This window comes from Ochlerotatus camptorhynchus, unplaced genomic scaffold (genome assembly GCF_037179485.1).
Source record: "Ochlerotatus camptorhynchus isolate MF236.1 unplaced genomic scaffold, CSIRO-AGI_Acam_v1.1 ptg000032l, whole genome shotgun sequence".
Lineage (NCBI taxonomy): Eukaryota > Metazoa > Arthropoda > Insecta > Diptera > Culicidae > Ochlerotatus > Ochlerotatus camptorhynchus.
In genome coordinates, this window is record NW_027040523.1 from 454,997 (window position 1) to 477,461 (window position 22,465).

At 39.8% G+C, this 22,465-nt stretch overlaps 2 protein-coding genes across 4 annotated transcripts; both read left to right on the plus strand.

Annotated features, from left to right (window-relative positions):
* On the plus strand, positions 1–22,419 carry Chc (clathrin heavy chain). 3 transcript variants are annotated; one of them, XM_065230791.1, is made up of 9 exons: positions 1–163; positions 613–865; positions 11,264–11,471; positions 11,542–11,796; positions 11,861–15,907; positions 15,979–16,145; positions 16,213–16,299; positions 16,373–16,746; positions 21,264–22,419. In XM_065230791.1, the coding sequence occupies exons 2-8, from the start codon at positions 824–826 to the stop codon at positions 16,598–16,600; spliced, it is 5,034 nt and encodes a 1,677-aa protein (XP_065086863.1). In that variant the 5' UTR covers positions 1–163; positions 613–823; the 3' UTR covers positions 16,601–16,746; positions 21,264–22,419. The 3 variants fall into 3 exon arrangements, with proteins under 3 accessions (XP_065086863.1, XP_065086870.1, XP_065086856.1); XM_065230798.1 differs by having other exon boundaries at positions 1–158; XM_065230784.1 differs by lacking the exon at positions 1–163 and having other exon boundaries at positions 356–865.
* LOC135708639 (uncharacterized) lies at positions 6,017–9,109 on the plus strand. The gene is made up of 2 exons (XM_065230746.1): positions 6,017–6,742; positions 9,017–9,109. The coding sequence occupies exons 1-2, from the start codon at positions 6,017–6,019 to the stop codon at positions 9,107–9,109; spliced, it is 819 nt and encodes a 272-aa protein (XP_065086818.1).
* Positions 22,420–22,465: the final 46 nt, after the last annotated feature.

Consider the following 22,465-nt stretch of genomic DNA (forward strand, 5'->3'; position numbering starts at 1 on the left):
GTGTTATTCTTTGCACCGGGAACAATATAGAAAATTTCTTGCATTATTGTTATCTGTATCTAAAAACTTGTTGAACGTGTTGCAATAAATATTTCAGTGTACTAGGTCTTTGGGTGGTATAATCGATATGCGTCTGTGAACTGATATCTGTAGCAACTGTATGGTGATTATTTAGCTTGCTTTCCCGTTGATAACAACATAAAGGGATTATATTCAATCTGCGTTACATAATAAATAAAGTGAATACTGCATCATCTGCTACTTTCTCCGTAATGCTTATTGTGGTAATACACTGCTTTGAGGCATGATCTGAGGCGGAAAAATCAATAAGTACGGAAGGTCACCACCGCAAAAAGGAAGAAAAATCTAGTGACTGTCAGCGGTGTCGACATTCATGAGTAGACGTCAAAAAAGTGTTCATGTGGCAGATTGTGGAACAGAAAGTAGTTCCAAGTTTCGAAATTTAATTACGGATACTTGACAGTGATTTGTTAAATGAAATAATCGTCAAAAGTTGAAACCTTTATTGAATATCTAGTGCTTGAAATAGCAGTGTCGCATTATTAATTATTGGATTTGTATTAACGAATTAATTTACGTTTTAATCCATAGGCGTAGGAATACTGTCGTCACAATAGAACGATTTTTCGAACACGGGCGCCATGTTGAAATTGTGAAGAGTGGAGAGGCATTCAATTGATTGCTCTGTGCACCAGAAAATCAGCGGAAGCGGAGATTTGCTGATTTCCAGTGAAAAATCGTGTAAAAAGTGTTGAAAACTGTCCTAATTTGTTGCATACGAGTACGTTATTAAATCGCCAACATGTCGCAAGCTCTCCCGATACGCTTTCAGGAGCATTTGCAGGTAATTTAGGATAAGTTATTTATCTACATTTTCTGTCTGGGCGAGGATTGTAAAACGATAAGTGAAAAGAAGATTATGGAAAAAGAAAAAAAAAAACGAATCAATAGACGCCCCCTTTTCTGCATAGCTCCACCGTGGATAAATGGATACACTGCTGCTAGCGATGACGATGACGATGATGATGAATACTGTGCTTCTTTTCTGAATCTTTCCACTCTCTGTGTCAGTCGTTCGTAACGATAACAACAGCTTGAACGTAGAAGAGAAAGAGCTTTGGACATTTTTAGTTACTTTTAAATTGAGTCATGCATATTGTATTAATCATCATTGGACACACGTCGACGAATTTTATAACATTAAATATTATATGGAGCCGCTAGCAGGCTATTTGCAGTTTTGCTTTGGCATATTTTAATGGACAAATTTTAACATACAACAAAACGTAAATCATTAATTTTGAACCTCTAGACGGACTCGATTATCTATACTTACTTGGAGAAAATGTTCTAAATGTTCGACCATTTGAAAATGATCATTATATAACATAACACACTCTGCATTTACAGTACCCATTAATGGGTAAAATTTCTCCCACTTAGTAGTAATTCAGGTTAACCCATTAAATGGGTAAACAACATAAGCCATTAATGTGTAACGTTTGCGTTTAGTATAAAACCTACTGAAGTAAAGTAACTGGATTAAATTGTACTGTCCAGTTACAATGTAGGTTATTGTCAAAAGATCCAGTTTTATTCTTAACATAGGGTAGAGCATTACTTCGGTATATAGGACCCATTTCCGTCAGGCATGATCTGAGGCGGATATTATTAGTAACGCAATCAAAAACAATGAAGATAAACAGCTAACGTTCATGCATCAAATTCTTGCTCAAGAGTTAAATTACGAATGCTGTAGAAAAATATACGGGGCTGACGGAAAGACTGATTTAAGGGGGCGTGTCGAGTGAAGTGAGGTATGCCGAAATGGTGCCGCCAGGGTTGCTTCCACTCACTTCCTATAATAAATTGTTTTTTCGGAATTATGAAGCCATTAGATGTTATAATGGTAATTTGTACTTTTTAGTTACAAGAAAAAGTTGTGAAGTATGTGTTTGACATATACAACCTGTCAATATTGCTTTCAGTTCGTCGCAATCAGCGATTTTACGATTCGTGAGCGCTCACTCTGAGTGAACGCTCACGAATCATAAGATCGTTGATTGACAGGTTTTACGAGACAAACACACACTTTACACCCTCTTCTTGTTACTTGCAAGTACAACATATTATTATATCATGTAATGACTTCATAATTCCGAAAAACATTTTATTATAACAAGTGAGTGGAAGCAACCCTGGGTGCCGCACCTTCATTGGTTGCAAAAGTGGGAGCATCAGAATCAAAATCCACACTATAGGAATGGACTTAGTTTTCAGCTCGATTCAAAGTTTGCCAGATAGATAAATCTTAGTTTTAATCGATAAATACCTAGATTTTGTAAGCTGGGGAGACAGTATACAACTGGTAAAATGTGCAAAATCATCAAACATTTATTATTTTATTTGTTTGTCACATTCATCAGGTTAATGCAATTCAAAACGTTTTGTTTATAAAACTTGATAGTACCTTTTCAATTGTTGTTCTACAATATATTGAATTGGTTCCGCTTTTTGGTAGATTGAAATTCTATCCGCCTGACTATAAATTAGCGACTATAGTATGCTGTGGTGGATCACTCTTTTGGGGATTTTTGATTACTTAATATTATAGAATGTCAACGTAAAATCCAGTTAAATTTTCAGTCATCCCATCGTAAAATAAATAGTTCAATGCTATTAATCTCCCTACCTGTGTTTTCACTGAAAGGGCACTCTGTTTTCACTGAAAGAGCGCTCTCAAGTGCACTTTCAGTGAAAACAGAGATTGTGTCTCTGCGGTGCGGAAATTTAGAATTTTGATAAGGAGATTAATAGCACTAAACTATCTATTTTAAGATGGGTTAACTGAAAATACAGTTGGATGTTTTCAATAACGTAAGCATTCCACATTGAAAAGTAATGAAAAAGTCCCAAAGAGAGATCCATCCCTGCTTGTATGCAATATTGTTTGAGACATTGAGAACCCAGCGCGAATAGCTCCCGAGATGTCGTTAGTAAGTTCTGTGACGATATTTTAAGATAAAATTTATTTAAATAGTTACGTCTGTTTGTTTGTAACTTAACCTTCCTCAGAGAAAATTTACTCAGTGTTTCCAGGTCAAAAATGACACAAATGAACTAGGATGGTTAGAGGATTGGATTGATTGAATTTGTTTCTGATTCAGTTCCATTCTGGATCGGATATCAATATGGGACAGCTACGAAAGGTCTATCAAAAATCATCATTTATTTCTTCATAATTGCATTTAAGGACAGTTTCAAAATTTTGAATACATTCGAAAGACGATATGATGTGTATATGTGAGTCAGTTTCAAAATCTGAGGTTCCCTCTCCTTGGCTAGTTTTTGCACCTTGCTGTTGGTGGGCGGGATGAATTTCATGCTTTATACTGGAGTGTTTATGCCAGCGTTGCTGGCTCATGCCGCGATAGAATGGCGGCATGGGCAGGCAATGGGGATTACTGAGCTTCCCCTCTCTGATGAACCACTGAATGGGAGAACCAAATATCTAGTCCAGCAGTGTTAGTATCACACTTGTTAATCCTTTGTTTGAGAGCCGCGTCGTAGTACGCGGGTTTTCCGCAAATCACTCTTATTTATTTTTACGCAGTTAGATTTATTTGGGTTTGCAAGGGAATTATACTATTGAAATATTTCAGAAAGTGCCCAACGGTGCTTCTTCTATTTGTGTGACAAGTTTTTGTTTTTATTGAAGTACTCAGGGAACAATGTTAAACACCATTTTTGTACATGGTATTGCAACTAATCTTATATGTGCTTCATTTTGATTTGGGATAAATGTTTGAACTATGGCTCGGGATTTCCACTCTGGCGTGCTTCTATTGTGAGATACCCATACGTATTTTTGTGGTGCGACATAGTGGAAACGTGTGAGCGTAGTTGGAGCATATACCTTATATAATTTAAAAATCAGCTAGGACACTAACTTCAAAGTGAAGCATTTTAGTCACTTAAAGGTGTCACCTGGGTCGAACTAAAATATAATAAATATAGGTCAAAGTAAAAAGTACTTGAAACAAGTTTAATTTTAGATTACAAGCACAAGTACAGGTACTTAATAAAGCATGGGCTATGATTGATTAGGTAAATTAAATATTTCAATTATTTATTAAATTAGACTAATGAAATATCATAATCATCAAATGAACTTAAATAAGAAACTTCCGAAAGTCTAATTACATTAAGTAGATTAACAAAAGAATTAGGATGCGGGGGGTCCGCTTAGGGAGGTAACTAACCTTTAAAGTTGTAGAATAAATCTTCCTATTTAGTCTTGAGTTTCAATAAGAAAACGCAAGCAGACCAAAAGCATTAACCAGATTAATAAGGATTTTCTTATTCAATGATTGAATTTCAATCGGATTACTACGCGGATGTGATTCTACGCGCACACGTCATAGCCTTTTTTCTATAACTATCTTGAAACAAGAAGGCAGTGTTCAAGCTGCAAACATAGGCTAGTCCTTCTGTTGTATTGTCAAAGATAGAAGCAACATTTCAGGCATAACATTTGATAACGGCACAAAAGCATTTGTAAACAAAACTTGTAAGGCCCTTTACACGCGAACCAAAGTACGCCCATTCGTTAATTAAGAGTGGGTGTGACCAAAACCCAATTATTCAATAGTTAAGCGATCAAACAATCAGGTGTCCGTATTATCTCCACTGTCCGTTTTACCCCGAATACCCCTAGTTGAACACTCCCGGCGTTGCTCGGGAAGATTTGATGCAATATGCTAACTCACATCTCACTACTCACTTATCACTCAGTTAATTAACTTACTTACACATTCACAGTCTCTCACTTTCTTTTTGCCATTCCATTAGGTTCTGCAGCGTGACGTCACGAATGAACTCAGTGTTAATCGGCTGAACCTTTTTGACAGTTCAGTGGTACTGTTTACAAGCACTTAGTCGTTTTTTCGAAAAAAAAATTCTAAAATTTCCGAATTTTAACTTGAAAATTGTCGAGGAACAGCGCATTGCAAGGATGTTGCTTGTAAACATTGCAGAAATGTGGTTTACATCTCACTGCAGTCTGAAAAATTATCGAGAAAATCCACCCAAGAAAAAATCGGCTAAGTCCACGTAAACAGTACCACTAAACTGTCATCAGATTGAGGTTAACCCCGACGGTGCAAAACCTTATTCTCAGTCGATCCAAAATTAACAATGAACGTTAGATACGAATTAGGTTCTGCAGCGTGACGTCACAAATGAACTCAGTGTTAAACGGCTGAACCTTTTTGACAGTTCAGTGGTACTGTTTACAAGCACTTAGTCGTTTTTTCGAAAAAAAATTTCTAAGGTTTCTGAATTTTAACTTGAAAATTGTCGAGGAACAGCGCGTTGCAAGGATGTTGCTCGTGAACATTGCAGAAATGCTGTGTACATCTCACTGCAGTCTGAAAAATTATCGAGAAAATCCACCCAAGAAAAAATCGACTAAGTCCACGTAAACAGTACCACTGAACTGTCATCAGATTGAGGTTAACCCCGACGGTGCAAAACCTAATAAACCATCGTCGAAAAAGTAACCTTCACGTGCGGTCGTTTTTTTTGATTTTGTTTGGTTAAAAAAATCGATTTAGTGGCAGAAAAAGTGTGTGAACAGCTGATTTTCGACCAGAAAGTTTAAGTGGAACGGATTGCAAGGAGGTCGAGTGGTTCCGGTGTGATGGAGGGTCGGATGGCCGAACCGGCCGCTCAAAAGTGCTGCGGTGGTTTCTAAAAGACAAGAAGATAAACTAGCTATAACCTAGAAAAAGTTAAGTGTCGGTGAAGAGTTTCAGTCCGTAAGGTGTCACGGGGCAATAATATATAGAAATACATAGAGAAGAAAAAATATAAATTAAGTGAAGTGGCATTAGGATTTAAGCGAAGAGAAGATAGCAATTAAACGAAGAAAAGTAGAAGATAAAAGCGTAAGAAAAATCAAAAAGCAATCCGCAAAGAATGCAAGTGAAAGAAAATGAGCACGAAATCGCAAATTGAAACAAGGAAGCAGTACAAGAATAAGGAGGTGAAAATGACGGCAACGGTGAAGGCCAAAACAGGACAAGGTCCAACGGTATCGAAAGGAGGAGGAACATCCAAAGTAACAGAACACGGAAAAAACCCAGGAAACAGCAGCAACCAGCAGGATAACCAACAAAACGACACGGTGTACCTGGAGCCATGGGACTACGAGAAACCTACCATCAGACACCCAGTCAGTGTGGGTAAAGCCCTATCCAGTAAGGGAATCAAAACCTACACCGATATCACGGCGATTGGCAGGTTTCGATTCAAGGTATCGTTCGGAGCACCACAGGAAGCCAAAAAACTAATGGAGATTAACATGGAGGAGCTAAACCTCAAGTGCTACGTCCCAATAATCCTCAGACAGACAGTGAGTTTGGCTAAAGGAATACCGAGAGATTACAGCGAGCAAGAATTGATGGAAGATCTGTTGTCGGAGGGCGAAATCATCAAAGTGGAAAGGATGAAGAAAATGGATAGGAACAAGAAGCTAACGGATACGGAAAACGTCAAAATCATCTTCCGAGGAAAGCAACTACCAGACAGCGTGTCGCTATACGGATGCAGGTTCAAGATTGAACTCTACCTGTTCCCGGTGAAGCAATGCTCAAACTGTTGGGGATTTGGACACCGGAGAGAAAAATGCTGGAGGACAACAAAATGTAAGGAATGCGGAGTTCAACACGAAGACGACAACTGCAGGCAGAAGGCATGCATCAATTGCGGAGGTCCGCACAGTCCGACGGATAGCAAGTGCCCAGAGAAGGAAAAACAGGTACAAATCAACGCGGGAATGCAGTTGGAAAAATTGACGTACAAGGAAGCAAACGAGAAATGGAGACAGGCTAATCAGTTCGACTTGCTGTCGAATTTCGAAGAGGAATTTCCAGATATGGGTGAGCAGCGAGACGAGCAGTGTCGCTCGCAGAGAAACGCAAACAGCAGTCAATACAAGTTCGTGTGGAAAAAAAACAGCAGAACACCACAGAAAACGACGCCAGGCGACAAACAAGGAACGTACGCAGATAAAGTAAAGGAAAAGCAACACCAACGACAGTTCACAGAAAACCCACACAAAGCAACAGTTTTGGAAAGGACGATGATGGAGCTGAAGCATTTCTGGAGAAACCTGAATCTAGTCAGAAAGCTGATGAGACTGCAATCAGCAATCAACGCGGAGGTGGTTGGACAGGCAGCCTCGGAAGTCAACCTGGAGGAAATACTAATAAGGGTAAGTTCCACACTGAACGAAATCATACAAGAATTCATGGAAGATCTAGCGGAGTGTACGGAATCGCCCAACAAGGAAACAGAAGAGCCCCTAACACACAATGATGGATAATTTCAAGATCATGCAATCCAACGTACAATCATTAAGGCCCACCGAAACACGAGAAGAACTAGCGGTCTTCCTGAACAGAGAAAAAGTGCACATTGCAAGCCTGCAGGAGATATGGATCAAGCCAACGGAAAACTATAGAATAAAAGGATTCAGCATCGTCAAGAAATGCAGAGAAGAAGGATACGGAGGTGTTGCCATTCTCATCAGAGATGACGTAACATACGAGGAAGTTAAGCTCCCTAACTTCGACCCGATAGAAGCGGTTGCCATAAAAACAAAAAGTATAAGCACCAACTTCACAATACTTTCGGTGTACATTCCACCGGATCAGAGCCTAATTAAAAACGAAGTGCTAAAAATCAAAGAAATTTTTAATTTCATCGAAGGTCTAGATGGTGAAGTCATCCTTACTGGTGACTTCAACGCCAGACATCCAATATGGGAGAGCGGGGCAAAGCCATGTGTAAAAGGCAAGGCGATAGCTGAAGAGGTTGTAGCATCGAAAATGGTGCTGCTCAACGACGGAAGACCAACAACGATCCCACGCATAAACGCAGAACCAACGGCGATCGATCTCTCGATGGCTTCTGGATACATAGCGAGCATCACGGAATGGGAAGTAGTAGAAGAGGAGTTTGGAAGCTGTCACATGAGCATAGTAATGGACCTGCAACTAGACGTACCTACAGTGCCCGGAAAGCGAACCAAGGTGAACAAAAAGAAGGCAATGGAGCTCCTAAACAGTATACAACCCCAATTTCTATACAATCCCGAAGAAATGCAGGATGTTTTCGAAGAAAACATTAAAAAAGCCAGCTATACCATAACAAATAAGAAAGCGAACTATCTTAAGCGATGGTGGAACCAGGACATACAATCAGCGTACAACGAAAAGAGGGAACAACTGAGAATCTACAACCGGAACAAAACGCTGGAAAACCAACTTAAAATGCAGAAGGCAAGGGCGGTGTTCAAGAGAACAGTAAGAAAGGAGAAAAGGAAGCACGACACGGAGCTAAAGGAGAAAATCGACGAATCGACGCCGGCTAAACAGATATGGAACATCATCAGAGGTCTAGATACGGCTTTAACAGGCAACAAAAGAGGGGCGGACACGAACCCGTCCAAAGAGATTGCAGAGAAGTTCATAGGGATGAACTACGAACAAAAAAAGACTGAACTGAACACTCATAAACTTACCTTAGGACTGAGTACGGACGAGGAAGTAGAAGCACCACTCCAGTTCTCGGAATTCATGCGAGTTCTCAAGAGCAAGAAGGACCACTCGGCGGCAGGCATGGACTACATCTCGTACCACATCCTGAAAGGATTAAGATGGGAAATCCTAATGGAAGTTTGCACACAGCTGGATCGAGTCTGGAGAACCAACAACATACCGGTAAGATGGAGACAAAACAAACTAGTTTTAATTCAAAAGCCAAACAAGGACAAAAGTGATGTAGCAGCAAAACGAGGGATCGTTCTAATGAACGTGCTCCTGAAGACAATAAACACTATAGTAAAGGACCGACTATACAAATACGCGGAGGATAACAACATATTTCCAGAGCTCTCCTTCGGTTTTCGTAAGAACTACTCGGCAATAAGCTGTGTAAATCATGTAATCAACTCGGTGAAGGAAGCCAAACAGGCCAAACAGTATGCCCTAGCTGTATTCCTAGATCTGGACAAGGCATTTGACTCGGTGAACTGCCAGACCCTACTAGCAACACTAGCACAGGAAAAAATACCAATTAAAGCTTTCGAATGGATATTCGAGTATCTGAAGGAGCGACAGCTTAATATTTTGTCCCCAGAAGCCACGGTGTCAATAACAGTAAACAGCGGCCTCCCCCAAGGATGCCCACTATCGCCGTTGCTGTTTAACATCTATACAGCTGAACTTCACAAAATTGAAGAGGAAGGAGTGGTATTAGTCCAGTTCGCAGATGACTTCACGGTTTTCGTTTCAGGAGATGGTCCGGAAATAATTGGTAGAGCAAATAGATTCCTGCAAAAGCTAACAACAAAACTAGCCACACTAAACCTATCGGTAAATCCTACAAAATGCGCTGCGATCAATTTCAGCAAAATCAAGGACAAAAACATAAATATAAAAGTTTGCGGAGAAAAAATCGAACTTGCCAACACCCACAGATACTTGGGCTATACGGTAGATCGAGGACTAACTCACAGAAAACATATAGAGACAGTATCCAACAAAGCAAGCAAGAGCATAAATATGCTCAAGATGATAAGTGGAAAAAGGAGTCCAGCTAACCCAGAAACGATGCTAAAAATTGGTAATGCATTAGTAAGATCGAAAATAGAATACGGGGCTTCAATATATGGGAACGCGGCTAAAACGAATAGGCAAAAAGTAGAGACGGTACAAAATTCCTTTGTGAGAGTAGCGATGAGTATCAGCCCAGAACAATGGAGAGGAGCAGCAAACGAGCTTCTGCAAACAACGTACGGCAAGGTCAAGAAAATATTCACGGATGCATCCAAGAATATCAACGGGACAGCGATCGCGGCAGTAGACTGGACGGACAAACTCTACAAAGCAGTAAAGATCAACGTCAACACCAGCATAATGAACGCGGAATTGATAGCAATTCGCGAAGCAATATCAATAGCCGAGAGCAAAAACTATCAGGAAGTGGTCATCATCACGGATTCGAAAAGTGCATGTGAGGCCCTGAAAAACAAAGAAAAATGCAGAACAAACCACATAGTAAGAGATATCCTGGTAATAAGACAGCGATTAGAGGAATTCGGAAAAACCGTTAACATTCAGTGGATCCCCAGCCACGTAGGGATTCAGGGTAATGAGTTTGCAGATAGGTTAGCAGTACAGGCGACTTCCAACACAGCATCAAATGAAGAAAAACTCACGCTGGGCGACACCCTAGCATTAGCTAAAAAAGGCATCTGGAAAAAGTGGACTAGTAACTACCAAAACATTTCTTTGACCAAAGGAGTTAAACATTTTGAGTTCGTCAAAGAACCCCTAAGGATACCATGGTGTAAAGGGTTAAATCTCACAACGGAGGAAAAAATCACCCTCAGTCGTATAAGATCCAACCATGTGATGACAAAAGAGAGGAAATTCAAATGGAAATGGGAGGACGACGAAATGTGTAATCTGTGTGACGAAGTAGAAGACTTGGAACATATACTGTACCAATGCATCAGGTGGCAGCACTCAAGGGCGAAGGCGCAAGTGCTAGATAGCATGAAACCGCTTTCTCAAATATTCATGGACCAAAACATAGACGAGCTGAAGAGTGTAACTCAATTTCTGAAAGATATCAACATGAACATATGAACCAAACGTATCGATCAGCAAGGCAACCTACAATCAAAGAATCAACATAAAATACTGAAGACAACCAAAGGCAAGATGGACCAACCCATGGTCTAAGCCTGACATAGCAGACAAAAAAAAAAAAAAAAAAACCTAATAAACTTTTGCGTTTTTCTTTGTTTTTTTTTTAAGAAAGTGGTTGAAACTGTCGAACATAAACACCATTTTTGAATGTAAATTTTTTTTTCGAATACAGATTATTATAATTAGATTATAATAATTATTATAAGCAGATAACAACCGGAAAAATGTTGAGATTTAAACCAGGAAAAAAAAACATAAATTAAGTGGAAACTCTGGCAAATTTATTCCGGATCAAATTAATATCTGGAAATACCTGGAAATCTAGGTTGTTGCCACCAGCTGTTTATGAAATACCTATTCGGTCATCGACAGAAATATTTAGCGTTTCAATCCTCCCAATTTCTCATGCCACAACTAAAATATCTTCTACCGTAAAAATAATTAATCTCCTTCTCCAATAGCTCACCAACATCAACATCAATCCGAGCTCAATCTCCTTCACCAACTTGACAATGGAATCCGACAAGTTCATTTGCGTCCGTGAGAAGATTGGCGAAACAGCGCAAGTCGTCATTATCGATATGAACGATGCGCAAAATCCTATCCGCCGGCCGATTAGCGCTGATTCGGCCATAATGAACCCTGCTAGCAAGGTCATAGCTCTGAAAGGTATCTATGCTTGAAATTTTGGTAAACAACTTGCAATAACGATAATTTGTTTCAAATTTTGGTCCCGCAGCTCAAAAGACGCTCCAAATTTTTAACATCGAGATGAAATCCAAAATGAAGGCTCATACAATGACCGAGGAGGTCGTTTTCTGGAAATGGATCACCTTGAACACTCTGTCTTTGGTGACGGAGACATCGGTGTACCATTGGTCCATGGAAGGGGACTCAACTCCGGTGAAGATGTTTGAACGTCATTCATCACTGAACGGATGCCAGATCATCAACTATAGAACCGATCCCAAGCAGGCTTGGCTTCTTTTAGTTGGTAAGTAGCTTCTGCTCATATTGTCTTGCGCAATAGCTTAGGAACCTTTCTCGTCTAATTCTAGGTATTTCCGCTCAGCAAAACCGTGTGATCGGGGCAATGCAACTGTATTCGGTGGAACGCAAGGTGTCTCAGGCAATCGAAGGACACGCCGCTTCATTCGCGACGTTCAAAATGGAAGAGAACAAGGAACCATCTACGCTGTTCTGTTTCGCCGTACGTTCGGCTACCGCTGCCAAACTCCATATCATTGAAGTTGGAGCTCCACCCACTGGCAACACAGCTTTCACGAAGAAAGCAGTGGATGTCTTCTTCCCACCGGAAGCGCAGAGTGACTTCCCAGTAGCGATGCAAGTTTCTCCCAAATACGACGTAATATATTTGATCACCAAATATGGATACATCCATATGTATGATATCGAAACTGGAACATGTATCTACATGAACCGTATTTCGGCTGATACCATTTTCGTAACGGCACCTCATGAATCCAGTGGAGGCATTATCGGTGTCAATCGTAAAGGACAGGTTCTGTCGGTGACTGTTGATGAGGAACAAATCATTCCCTACATCAACACAGTACTGCAAAATCCTGATCTTGCATTGCGCATGGCTGTCCGTAACAATTTGTCCGGGGCCGAAGATTTGTTTGTTCGCAAGTTCAATCATTTGTTCCAAAACGGTCAGTACGCAGAAGCTGCCAAGGTCGCAGCCATTGCTCCTAGAGGAATTCTTCGTACTCCACAAACCATCCAAAAATTCCAGCAAGTTCCAGCTCAACCCGGAACAAACTCTCCTCCATTGTTGCAATACTTTGGCATTCTGCTTGATCAAGGCAAGCTTAATAAGTACGAGTCCCTAGAACTGTGTCGCCCTGTACTGGCGCAAGGTCGTAAACAACTGTGCGAGAAATGGCTCAAGGAAGAGAAACTTGAGTGCAGCGAAGAGTTAGGTGACTTGGTAAAGCCGTCAGATCCCACTCTAGCGCTGTCGATCTACCTGCGCTCAAACGTCCCGAATAAAGTTATTCAATGTTTCGCTGAAACCGGTCAGTTCCAAAAGATTGTGCTCTACGCCAAGAAGGTCAACTACAGTCCAGATTATGTTTTCTTGTTGCGTTCCGTTATGCGCACAAATCCGGAACAGGGTGCTGGATTTGCTAGTATGCTGGTAGCCGATGAAGAACCACTGGCAGATATCAATCAGATCGTAGATATTTTCATGGAACAAAACATGGTACAGCAGTGTACGGCTTTCTTGCTTGATGCTTTGAAGAACAATCGTCCCAGTGAAGGTTCTCTCCAAACCCGTCTGCTGGAGATGAATTTGATGTCCGCGCCACAAGTTGCTGATGCCATCCTCGGAAATGCTATGTTCACTCATTACGATCGCGCTCACATTGCCCAGCTATGCGAGAAGGCCGGATTGCTGCAACGAGCATTGGAACATTACACTGATTTGTATGACATCAAGCGTGCCGTTGTTCATACCCATCTACTGAACGGAGACTGGCTGGTGGGATTCTTCGGAACACTATCGGTTGAAGATTCACTGGAATGCTTGAAAGCAATGCTAACTGCCAACATTCGTCAGAACTTGCAGATTTGCGTGCAGATTGCTACCAAGTACCACGAACAACTGACTACGAAGGCATTGATTGATTTGTTTGAAAGCTTCAAGAGCTACGAAGGGTTGTTCTATTTCCTTGGATCGATTGTTAACTTTAGCCAGGATCCGGAAGTGCACTTCAAATACATCCAGGCAGCGTGCAAGACCAATCAAATCAAGGAAGTTGAACGCATCTGTCGTGAGTCCAACTGCTACAACGCTGAACGAGTTAAGAACTTCCTCAAGGAAGCTAAGCTCACCGATCAACTTCCGTTGATCATCGTTTGTGATCGTTTTGATTTTGTTCACGACCTCGTTCTGTATCTGTACCGGAACAGTTTGCAAAAATACATTGAAATCTATGTACAGAAGGTAAATCCATCTCGTCTCCCAGTCGTTGTTGGTGGGCTACTGGATGTCGATTGTTCCGAAGACATCATTAAGAATTTAATCTTGGTCGTGAAAGGACAATTCTCCACTGACGAGCTTGTTGAAGAAGTCGAGAAGCGTAATCGTCTCAAGTTGCTGCTCCCGTGGTTAGAATCTCGCGTCCATGAAGGCTGCATCGAGCCAGCAACTCACAATGCTTTGGCTAAAATCTACATTGACTCGAATAACAATCCGGAACGGTTCCTGAAGGAGAATCAATTCTACGATAGCCGTGTGGTTGGCCGGTACTGTGAAAAGCGTGATCCTCATTTGGCTTGCGTTGCTTATGAACGCGGTCACTGTGATCGTGAGCTGATTGCAGTGTGCAATGAAAACTCGCTGTTTAAATCAGAAGCAAGGTACCTGGTTCGTCGCCGTGATGCAGAATTATGGGCCGATGTGCTGTCCGAAGCAAACCCGTACAAACGTCAACTGATTGATCAGGTTGTGCAAACTGCCCTCTCAGAGACTCAGGATCCGGACGATATTTCCGTTACTGTCAAGGCATTCATGACAGCAGATTTGCCGAACGAGCTGATTGAATTGCTTGAGAAAATCGTGTTGGATTCGTCCGTTTTCTCGGATCACCGCAACTTGCAAAATCTTCTGATATTAACGGCAATAAAAGCCGACCGAAGCCGCGTAATGGATTACATTAATCGTTTGGACAACTACGATGCGCCTGATATTGCTAACATTGCAATCAATAACGAATTGTACGAGGAAGCGTTTGCTATCTTCAAGAAGTTCGATGTCAACACCTCCGCCATTCAGGTATTGATTGAACAAGTGCACAATTTAGAGCGAGCGAATGAATTTGCTGAACGTTGCAATGAACCAGCCGTCTGGTCTCAATTGGCACGTGCACAGCTGCAGCAAGGCCTGGTAAAGGAAGCAATTGACAGTTACATTAAAGCCGACGATCCTAGTGCATACATGGATGTCGTGGAAACTGCCAGCAAGAATGAGTCCTGGGAAGACTTGGTACGTTATCTACAGATGGCACGCAAGAAGGCTCGTGAAAGCTACATTGAGAGTGAGCTTATTTATGCGTACGCTCGTACTGGTAGACTAGCTGACTTGGAGGAATTTGTTTCCGGACCAAATCATGCCGATATCCAGAAAATCGGCGACCGTTGCTTCAACGATAAAATGTACGAAGCTGCTAAGCTGCTATACAACAACGTTAGCAATTTTGCCAGATTGGCTATCACATTGGTACATTTGAAAGAATTCCAAGGAGCAGTCGATGGCGCAAGGAAGGCAAATTCTACACGCACCTGGAAAGAAGTTTGTTTTGCTTGCGTCGATGCTGAAGAGTTCCGGTTGGCTCAAATGTGCGGCTTGCATATTGTGGTTCATGCGGACGAGCTGGAAGATTTGATCACGTACTACCAGGATCGAGGACATTTCGAAGAACTGATTGGACTCCTGGAAGCAGCCCTTGGTCTTGAACGGGCCCATATGGGTATGTTTACGGAATTGGCTATCCTCTACTCGAAGTACAAACCAGCAAAAATGCGTGAGCATTTGGAATTGTTCTGGTCGCGAGTAAACATTCCGAAAGTACTTCGTGCCGCAGAACAAGCCCACCTTTGGTCCGAGTTGGTGTTCCTCTATGACAAATACGAAGAGTTCGACAATGCCGTTCTAGCAATGATGGCCCATCCTACGGAGGCATGGCGAGAGGGACACTTCAAGGACATTATTACTAAAGTTGCCAATATTGAGCTGTACTACAAGGCCATCCAGTTTTATCTGGACTACAAACCGCTCTTGCTGAACGATATGCTCCTCGTGCTGGCACCCCGTATGGATCATACTCGTTCCGTCAACTTCTTCACCAAGCAAGGACACCTTCAGCTGATCAAGACTTACCTCCGATCTGTGCAAAGTCTAAACAACAAGGCAATCAATGAAGCCCTTAATGGACTTCTAATTGACGAAGAGGACTATCAAGGCCTCAGAACTTCAATCGACGCTTTTGACAATTTCGACAATATTGCTCTTGCTCAGAAGCTCGAAAAACATGAACTGACGGAATTTAGACGAATCGCTGCTTACCTGTACAAAGGTATGATGTTAACAAAGGATAATCCGCAAGAATCAATTTTCTGTTATTAATTCTTCTTCCCCCTTGTTCAGGAAACAACCGTTGGAAGCAGAGTGTGGAATTGTGCAAAAAGGATCGTCTATTCAAAGACGCCATGGAATATGCGGCCGAGTCCCATCAAGGTGAATTGGCAGAAGAATTACTCGGATGGTTCCTAGAGCGAGGAGCGCACGATTGCTTCGCAGCATGCTTGTTCCAGGTATTATGGATGGAAATAAATGTGTACTTTTGCTTTAAATTATGACATTTTTATTCTGTTTTCATAGTGCTACGATCTGTTACGCCCGGATATCATCCTCGAATTGGCATGGCGTCATAACATCATGGACTTTGCAATGCCCTATCTAATACAGGTAAGTTGTAATAAATGCAATTGCTCACACATGTGTGCATTGATCTAAAAATCGTATTTAAATTTGCCACCAGGTAACCAGAGAATATACATCCAAGGTTGACAAATTGGAAGTGGCCGACGCTGAGCGACAAAAGGAAGGAGAAAATTCTGAACATAAATCCATCATCCTTCCCGAACCACAGCTTATGTTAACTGCTGGTCCAGGAATGGGAATGCCACAATACGCGCCGCAATATACCGGAGCATACGTACCAGCGCAACCGAATATGTCACCATATCCAGGATATGGTGGTATGTAAAATACACACACACTCGAACATTCATCGTAGCTCTGAATTCGTTGTTTGACTGTGCTATCGATAGACACAAAAATCATTTATTTGTTGTCTTCTTAATTACGACTCGCTCGCTCACATGCAGCGTTTAGTTAAGGTGATTACTATTGGTAAGTACATTTTGCATACAACAATACAAAATAAATCATATCGGGAACAGATTAGCAGAGCTGCCAGTCTTTTGGATACGTTGTGGTAACATATCATATTCAATTCAACCCACTTTCGAATGTGATATCACGTAAATTTTAGACCGATTGGTTTCGTGCTGGGAGGCAGACCCTGATAGGTGCCCATCTCGGGAAAAAATCTAATAGCGAATTCGTTTATTATTCAGTTCCAACCTGGATCGGGTATCAGAATTGGGTCTGCTTGTTTTCCGACAAACGTCAGTTTGCTCGTTTGTTTTTAAAACCTAGCTCAGGTTGAGGTTCGCACTGACAAAAAGTTCGGTTTCGCACTGGGTTGGAACTGGTTTCAACCCCGATAATAAACGAATTCGCTATAAGTGTGTAGCCTCAAAATCTTGCAAATTTTCTCATGGTGGAGTTGTCGACACAGCAGTTGAGCGTCCTAGCGAAGATGCTGAGGTGGCATCTGAATCCGCGAAATGCCGTCCTTAAGATTTTCAGTGACAATGTTTCTACGAGCACATTAGCCATGAAAAGCCCAACTTCAGCGATGGTTTTCCATAAATCGGCCATGTAACCAAGTGTTGGACCGAGATTGGAAGAAAACACGCAAACCAACATCTATGCATTTACGAACCCATACCACTGAGTGGACGCAAAACAAAACACGAGGGGGTTTCATCACTCATCGTCATCATTCAGCTTCGGCAGCTGCCGTTTGCTTTACCTTTCTACCTTGTTATAAAAAAGGAAAGTAATCATTATCCAACGTAATTTTTGGATAGATTACGTGCTGCGTTGGCCAAGGAAGATGGCACATTTTATAACGATTGTTTAGCATTGATTCTGATACGTTGCATTTCCAGTGGTTGAGTGTTGGAATAATGCTTTAGGCAGAGATATTGTTTTTTTTTCCAATGATAACTTCTAGGTTTATAAAAATAATATTGTGCAACAGCTTCGCAAATTACTATTAGAGATTTGCATCTTACTGATACCGGTGATGATATTAGAAACTCTTTCACTCAAAAGCAAAACACATTAAAAGCCATTTTTTTTCCTTCATTTGTTTTCCGTCGATCTTGTTTTCCGTGCTGAGCACCAATGCTACCGACGCCAGAGAGGCAGCTCCCACACCTGGACCCTACCTATCGACCCATCAACTCATGAACCGGGGACCAACGGCTTTACTTCCCCTTCCGACTTGGATTTAACCCAGGTCTGCTGGGGTGAGAAGTAATCACGCTTACCACTACACCACCGGCGCCGCTAAAAAGCCAATTATGATGCGAGTTTAGATGTGTGCTTGTTTTCTCAACTGTTTCTGTTGCGTAATGATTAAAAAACCGGAGCAATCACAAACAAATGAGAATCTTGGTATCGCAAAATAATGCTGATGACGTCGAGGATGATATCGTCCTCTTCCTTCGGCTGATCATCATCATCATCCGCGCAGGCACCTGTCAGTTATTGAGCCCTGTGAATGAAGTTGGCGGGGGACTACCAATAGTTTTAATGTGCACTCACCAGATGGCACTGAGATCACATAAGGGTGGTTTTCCATTGTCTTATTCGAGGAATTGATTAGTGGGATATCTTGTTAATTAGATATCTTTGGTTTAACACAGTGGATCACTCAAAAAATTTATCACATAGCTGCAAATCCCATCACAAAATCACGACGACATTCATATGAAAAATCATATTAAATTAATGTGATCGCATAAATGCTATGTGAAATTCAGATGAACTCTATTAATTATGATTATGGATGAAAATTATGTGCGTTTCCAATGGAAGCTACATGAAAACTATTTTTGGTGATGATTTATGGTTGTGTCGGCAAAACTAGCGAAACAATATAACATATTGATGTTAAAAAAATAAGGTTTAATGACCTTTTTTTCTGATTCGAGCGAATACAATAGCACAATGCTACCCTTGTTCAATATTGTGTGGAGGTGCAATATTCAAATTTCCTTTAATAAGATTCAAAAAGCTTATACTGAATGAGGCAAGGTGAGGACCGCCAATTTATAATGCCGCAAATGCATTCGATACACAACAATACAACGAAATTGACCAAGTTGGTCATTTGATTTTGATTTTTTGATTTTGCGAGACAGAAGGGGGTCTTATGAAGGCCAGATCTCAAGTCTCAAGGCCAAATTCCAGAACTTGAGTGGAACATGGTTCTCACGTCAGACTATAATGTCTAAAATGAACCACATGCCCCAACCAACCCCTAGAACGGCTCCCATACACTCTCCGTGCTGAATCGTGAGTCCCCCCTTTTCCCATATCATTACATGCAAAATAATAACCCGATGCAGGTCAATTGAATATGCCTAATTGAATTAGTTGCAATGATATTGTTAACAGTAATGACAGTATAATATAGTAATTTAATAAAATGAATATTTACCTGTTAATAATGATCGAGGTTGGTAAAAACTCCCTGGGCATTGGCATAACCTTGAGGATTGCTTAACTGCAACCAGGTCCCAGGGCTTGTCTGTATCTTTACATTTTGAAAGATGCACACTAGTGATGCCAGTTGTGATGTAGCGGACCAAAGTTTGTTTTGATTTAACTACTAGCCAAAATTAAATAATTATGTAGTTTAGAATTATAGTATAAAATATGAATTGTTTCATTTAAATAATTGAGTCTAATAGTTACAAAAATGTAAAAAATTAATTTTCATTATTTGGCTCAAAACTTTTAGAATGCTACATCACACAGATACTACCTTTGAATTTGGCTTGATCGAGTGGCGATTTTGTTTTCTCTTTTCTTTTATTTAGATCAATACGATGCAGTTTTGAAGAAAACAACGATATCAACTATATTCCTTCTCGGATGAAGACAGCGAAGATGATTTCCTTATGAGCGAATTTGAAGACGACGAGAGCGCAAACAAAACGACTGTTCTACCGCAAATCACTCTTTACTACTACTATTCAATATTACTTCCTCGATTTCTCGTAAAATAGTCAGTCATTCATCGGTTTCATTTATTAGCATTCAGTGGAGTTTTTGCTTTTACTAACAACTTCCCATACTTTTCACCAACCTCGATCATTATTAACAGGTAAATATTCATTTTATTAAATTTCTATATTATACTGTCATTACTGTTAACACTATCATTGCAACTAATTCAATTAGGCATATTCAATTGACCTGCATCGGGTTATTATTTTGCATGTAATGATATGGGAAAAGGGGGGACTCACGATTCAGCATGGAGAGTGTATGGGAGCCGTTCTAGGGGTTGGTTGGGGCATGTGGTTCATTTTAGACATTATAGTCTGACGTGAGAACCATGTTCCACTCAAGTTCTGGAATTTGGCCTTGAGACTTGAGATCTGGCCTTCATAAGACCCCCTTCTGTCTCGCAAAATCAAAATCAAAATAATGATCGAGGTTGGTAAAAACTTAAAAGGCACCAAAGGTGGTACAAATAAAAGCAAAAACTCCTCTGAATGCTAATAAATGAAACCGATGAATGACTGACTATTTTACGAGAAATCGAGGAAGTAATATTGAATAGTAGTAGTAAAGAGTGATTTGCGGTAGAACAGTCGTTTTGTTTGCGCTCTCGTCGTCTTCAAATTCGCTCATAAGGAAATCATCTTCGCTGTCTTCATCCGAGAAGGAATATACCTAGTTGATATCGTTGTTTTCTTCAAAACTGCATCGTATTGATCTAAATAAAAGAAAAGAGAAAACAAAATCGCCACTCGATCAAGCCAAATTCAAAGGTAGTATCTATGTGATGTAGCATTCCAAAAGTTTTGAGCCAAATAATGGAAATTAATTTTTTACATTTTTGTAACTATTAGACTCAATTATTTAAAAGAAACAATTCATATTTTATACTATAATTCTAAACTACATAATTATTTAATTTTGGCTAGTAGTTAAATCAAAACAAACTTTGGTTCGCTACATCACAACTGGCATCACTAGTGTGCATCTTTCAAAATGTAAAGATACAGACAAGCCCTGGGACCTGGTTGCAGTTAAGCAATCCTCAAGGTTATGCCAATGCCCAGGGTACAACGAAATTGACCAAGTTGGTCATGATAGTTTAACATAAAGCACAGTCAATGCTAATTTATGTTAAAATTTGAAATTTTTTGAACCTTATTGAAAGATTGTGTAATTTTAAAGAACCTTGAACAAAATTTAAGACTTTACAGTAGTTACCTCATTTTCGATCCTGTGGTCGTGAGTTTCCTGTAATTCCTGGATCAAAGGATCACAATGCTCCAGATTAGCGGTGGGTAAACCGTGTTACCATCGACAATCCGACAAGATACTTAATTCTGACTTATGCCCGAAAATTGTAAACGTTCGATTTAAATGTTCAAAACCATAGGATTTTTTGATCTAGATAAAAATAATTTAGTTCGGTTTCGCACTGGGTTGGAACTGGTAGATATATGATTGACCTATTAAAAAAATATTTCTCATTTATCTTCTTTCAGGTCATTTCGTTTTCAACTAGTTGTACAAGAGAGGTTATCGCATTATCGCTTACATGAATATAGAAAAATAAGATGCAACAACTGAACTATGAACCGAAGTGATCGGACGCTATATTTATTGATTTGTTGATATATTTTTCATTAAATTTAAAATGTTTTTGTCACTTTCAACGAGACTATAATAAACAAAAAAGATAATGTCCATCTCTAAAGCGATCTTACTCAATCCAACTACCTATGTAGCAAACATCGTTGATAAATAAATAAGCTAATAGTGAAGTTAAATAAAAAATCCTCAAGAAATTTGTTTTGCAACATTCATCGTTAGATTAACAGCTACTACAGAAAGTTTACTGTAAATATGGAAAAGCGTATGTAATCCTCCAAATTCTATATATACATATATGAAGACAATGTAGGTATCTCCGGTGGTGCAAATAATAATTAAAAAAAACAGTTCCCTGCAATCAGCATAAACATTAAAACAAAAATTCGATTACAATGTGTATTTTTGATTTTTTTAACAAAATTATTCAAAATCAAATGAGTTTAAAACAACATCATCAGTATTTTTGTTCCTGTTCTTGAATTTATGTTACATAAAATTTATGTTATTTTAATTGGACCGTATCACATTTCAACGCTGTTTGCTAGTCATTTTCGCTATCTTTCTCAATTTGGTACTAAACTATTAAAATATTAAATTTGTTTTTCTATAAACAATTATAAATTGCATTCCTTTTATTATAAATAGCATCGTTGATGAGAAATGGCTTTATATTCTAGAAATGATGTTTCGTTTCTGAAAATCATATAGCATAGCTAGTATTTGCCCAAAACCCATACTCAAAATGAAAGTAGTTGAAACTTAAGTCACAATAGTTTGCAAAGATCCAAATGTACAGATTATACTAACGTTTTTTTGGTTTCCATTTCGGATGGGTCTAAATTTTATATTTTTTGTTCAAAAGGCCTTCAACGATGCAAAATAATTTTCGGAAATCATAACTAATGATTTTTGAAAGCTAAGTTCAAATCAAAGATATACCTACCACAGATGAGGAGAACATTTAGTATATCATATATTTATCTAAAGATTACAAATATATGAACTAATCGTATTATCTTGCGGAACTGAAGTAAAGCTATAATAAAATATATATATATATAAATGATTCAATGACAAAAAAGCAGTATTGTTT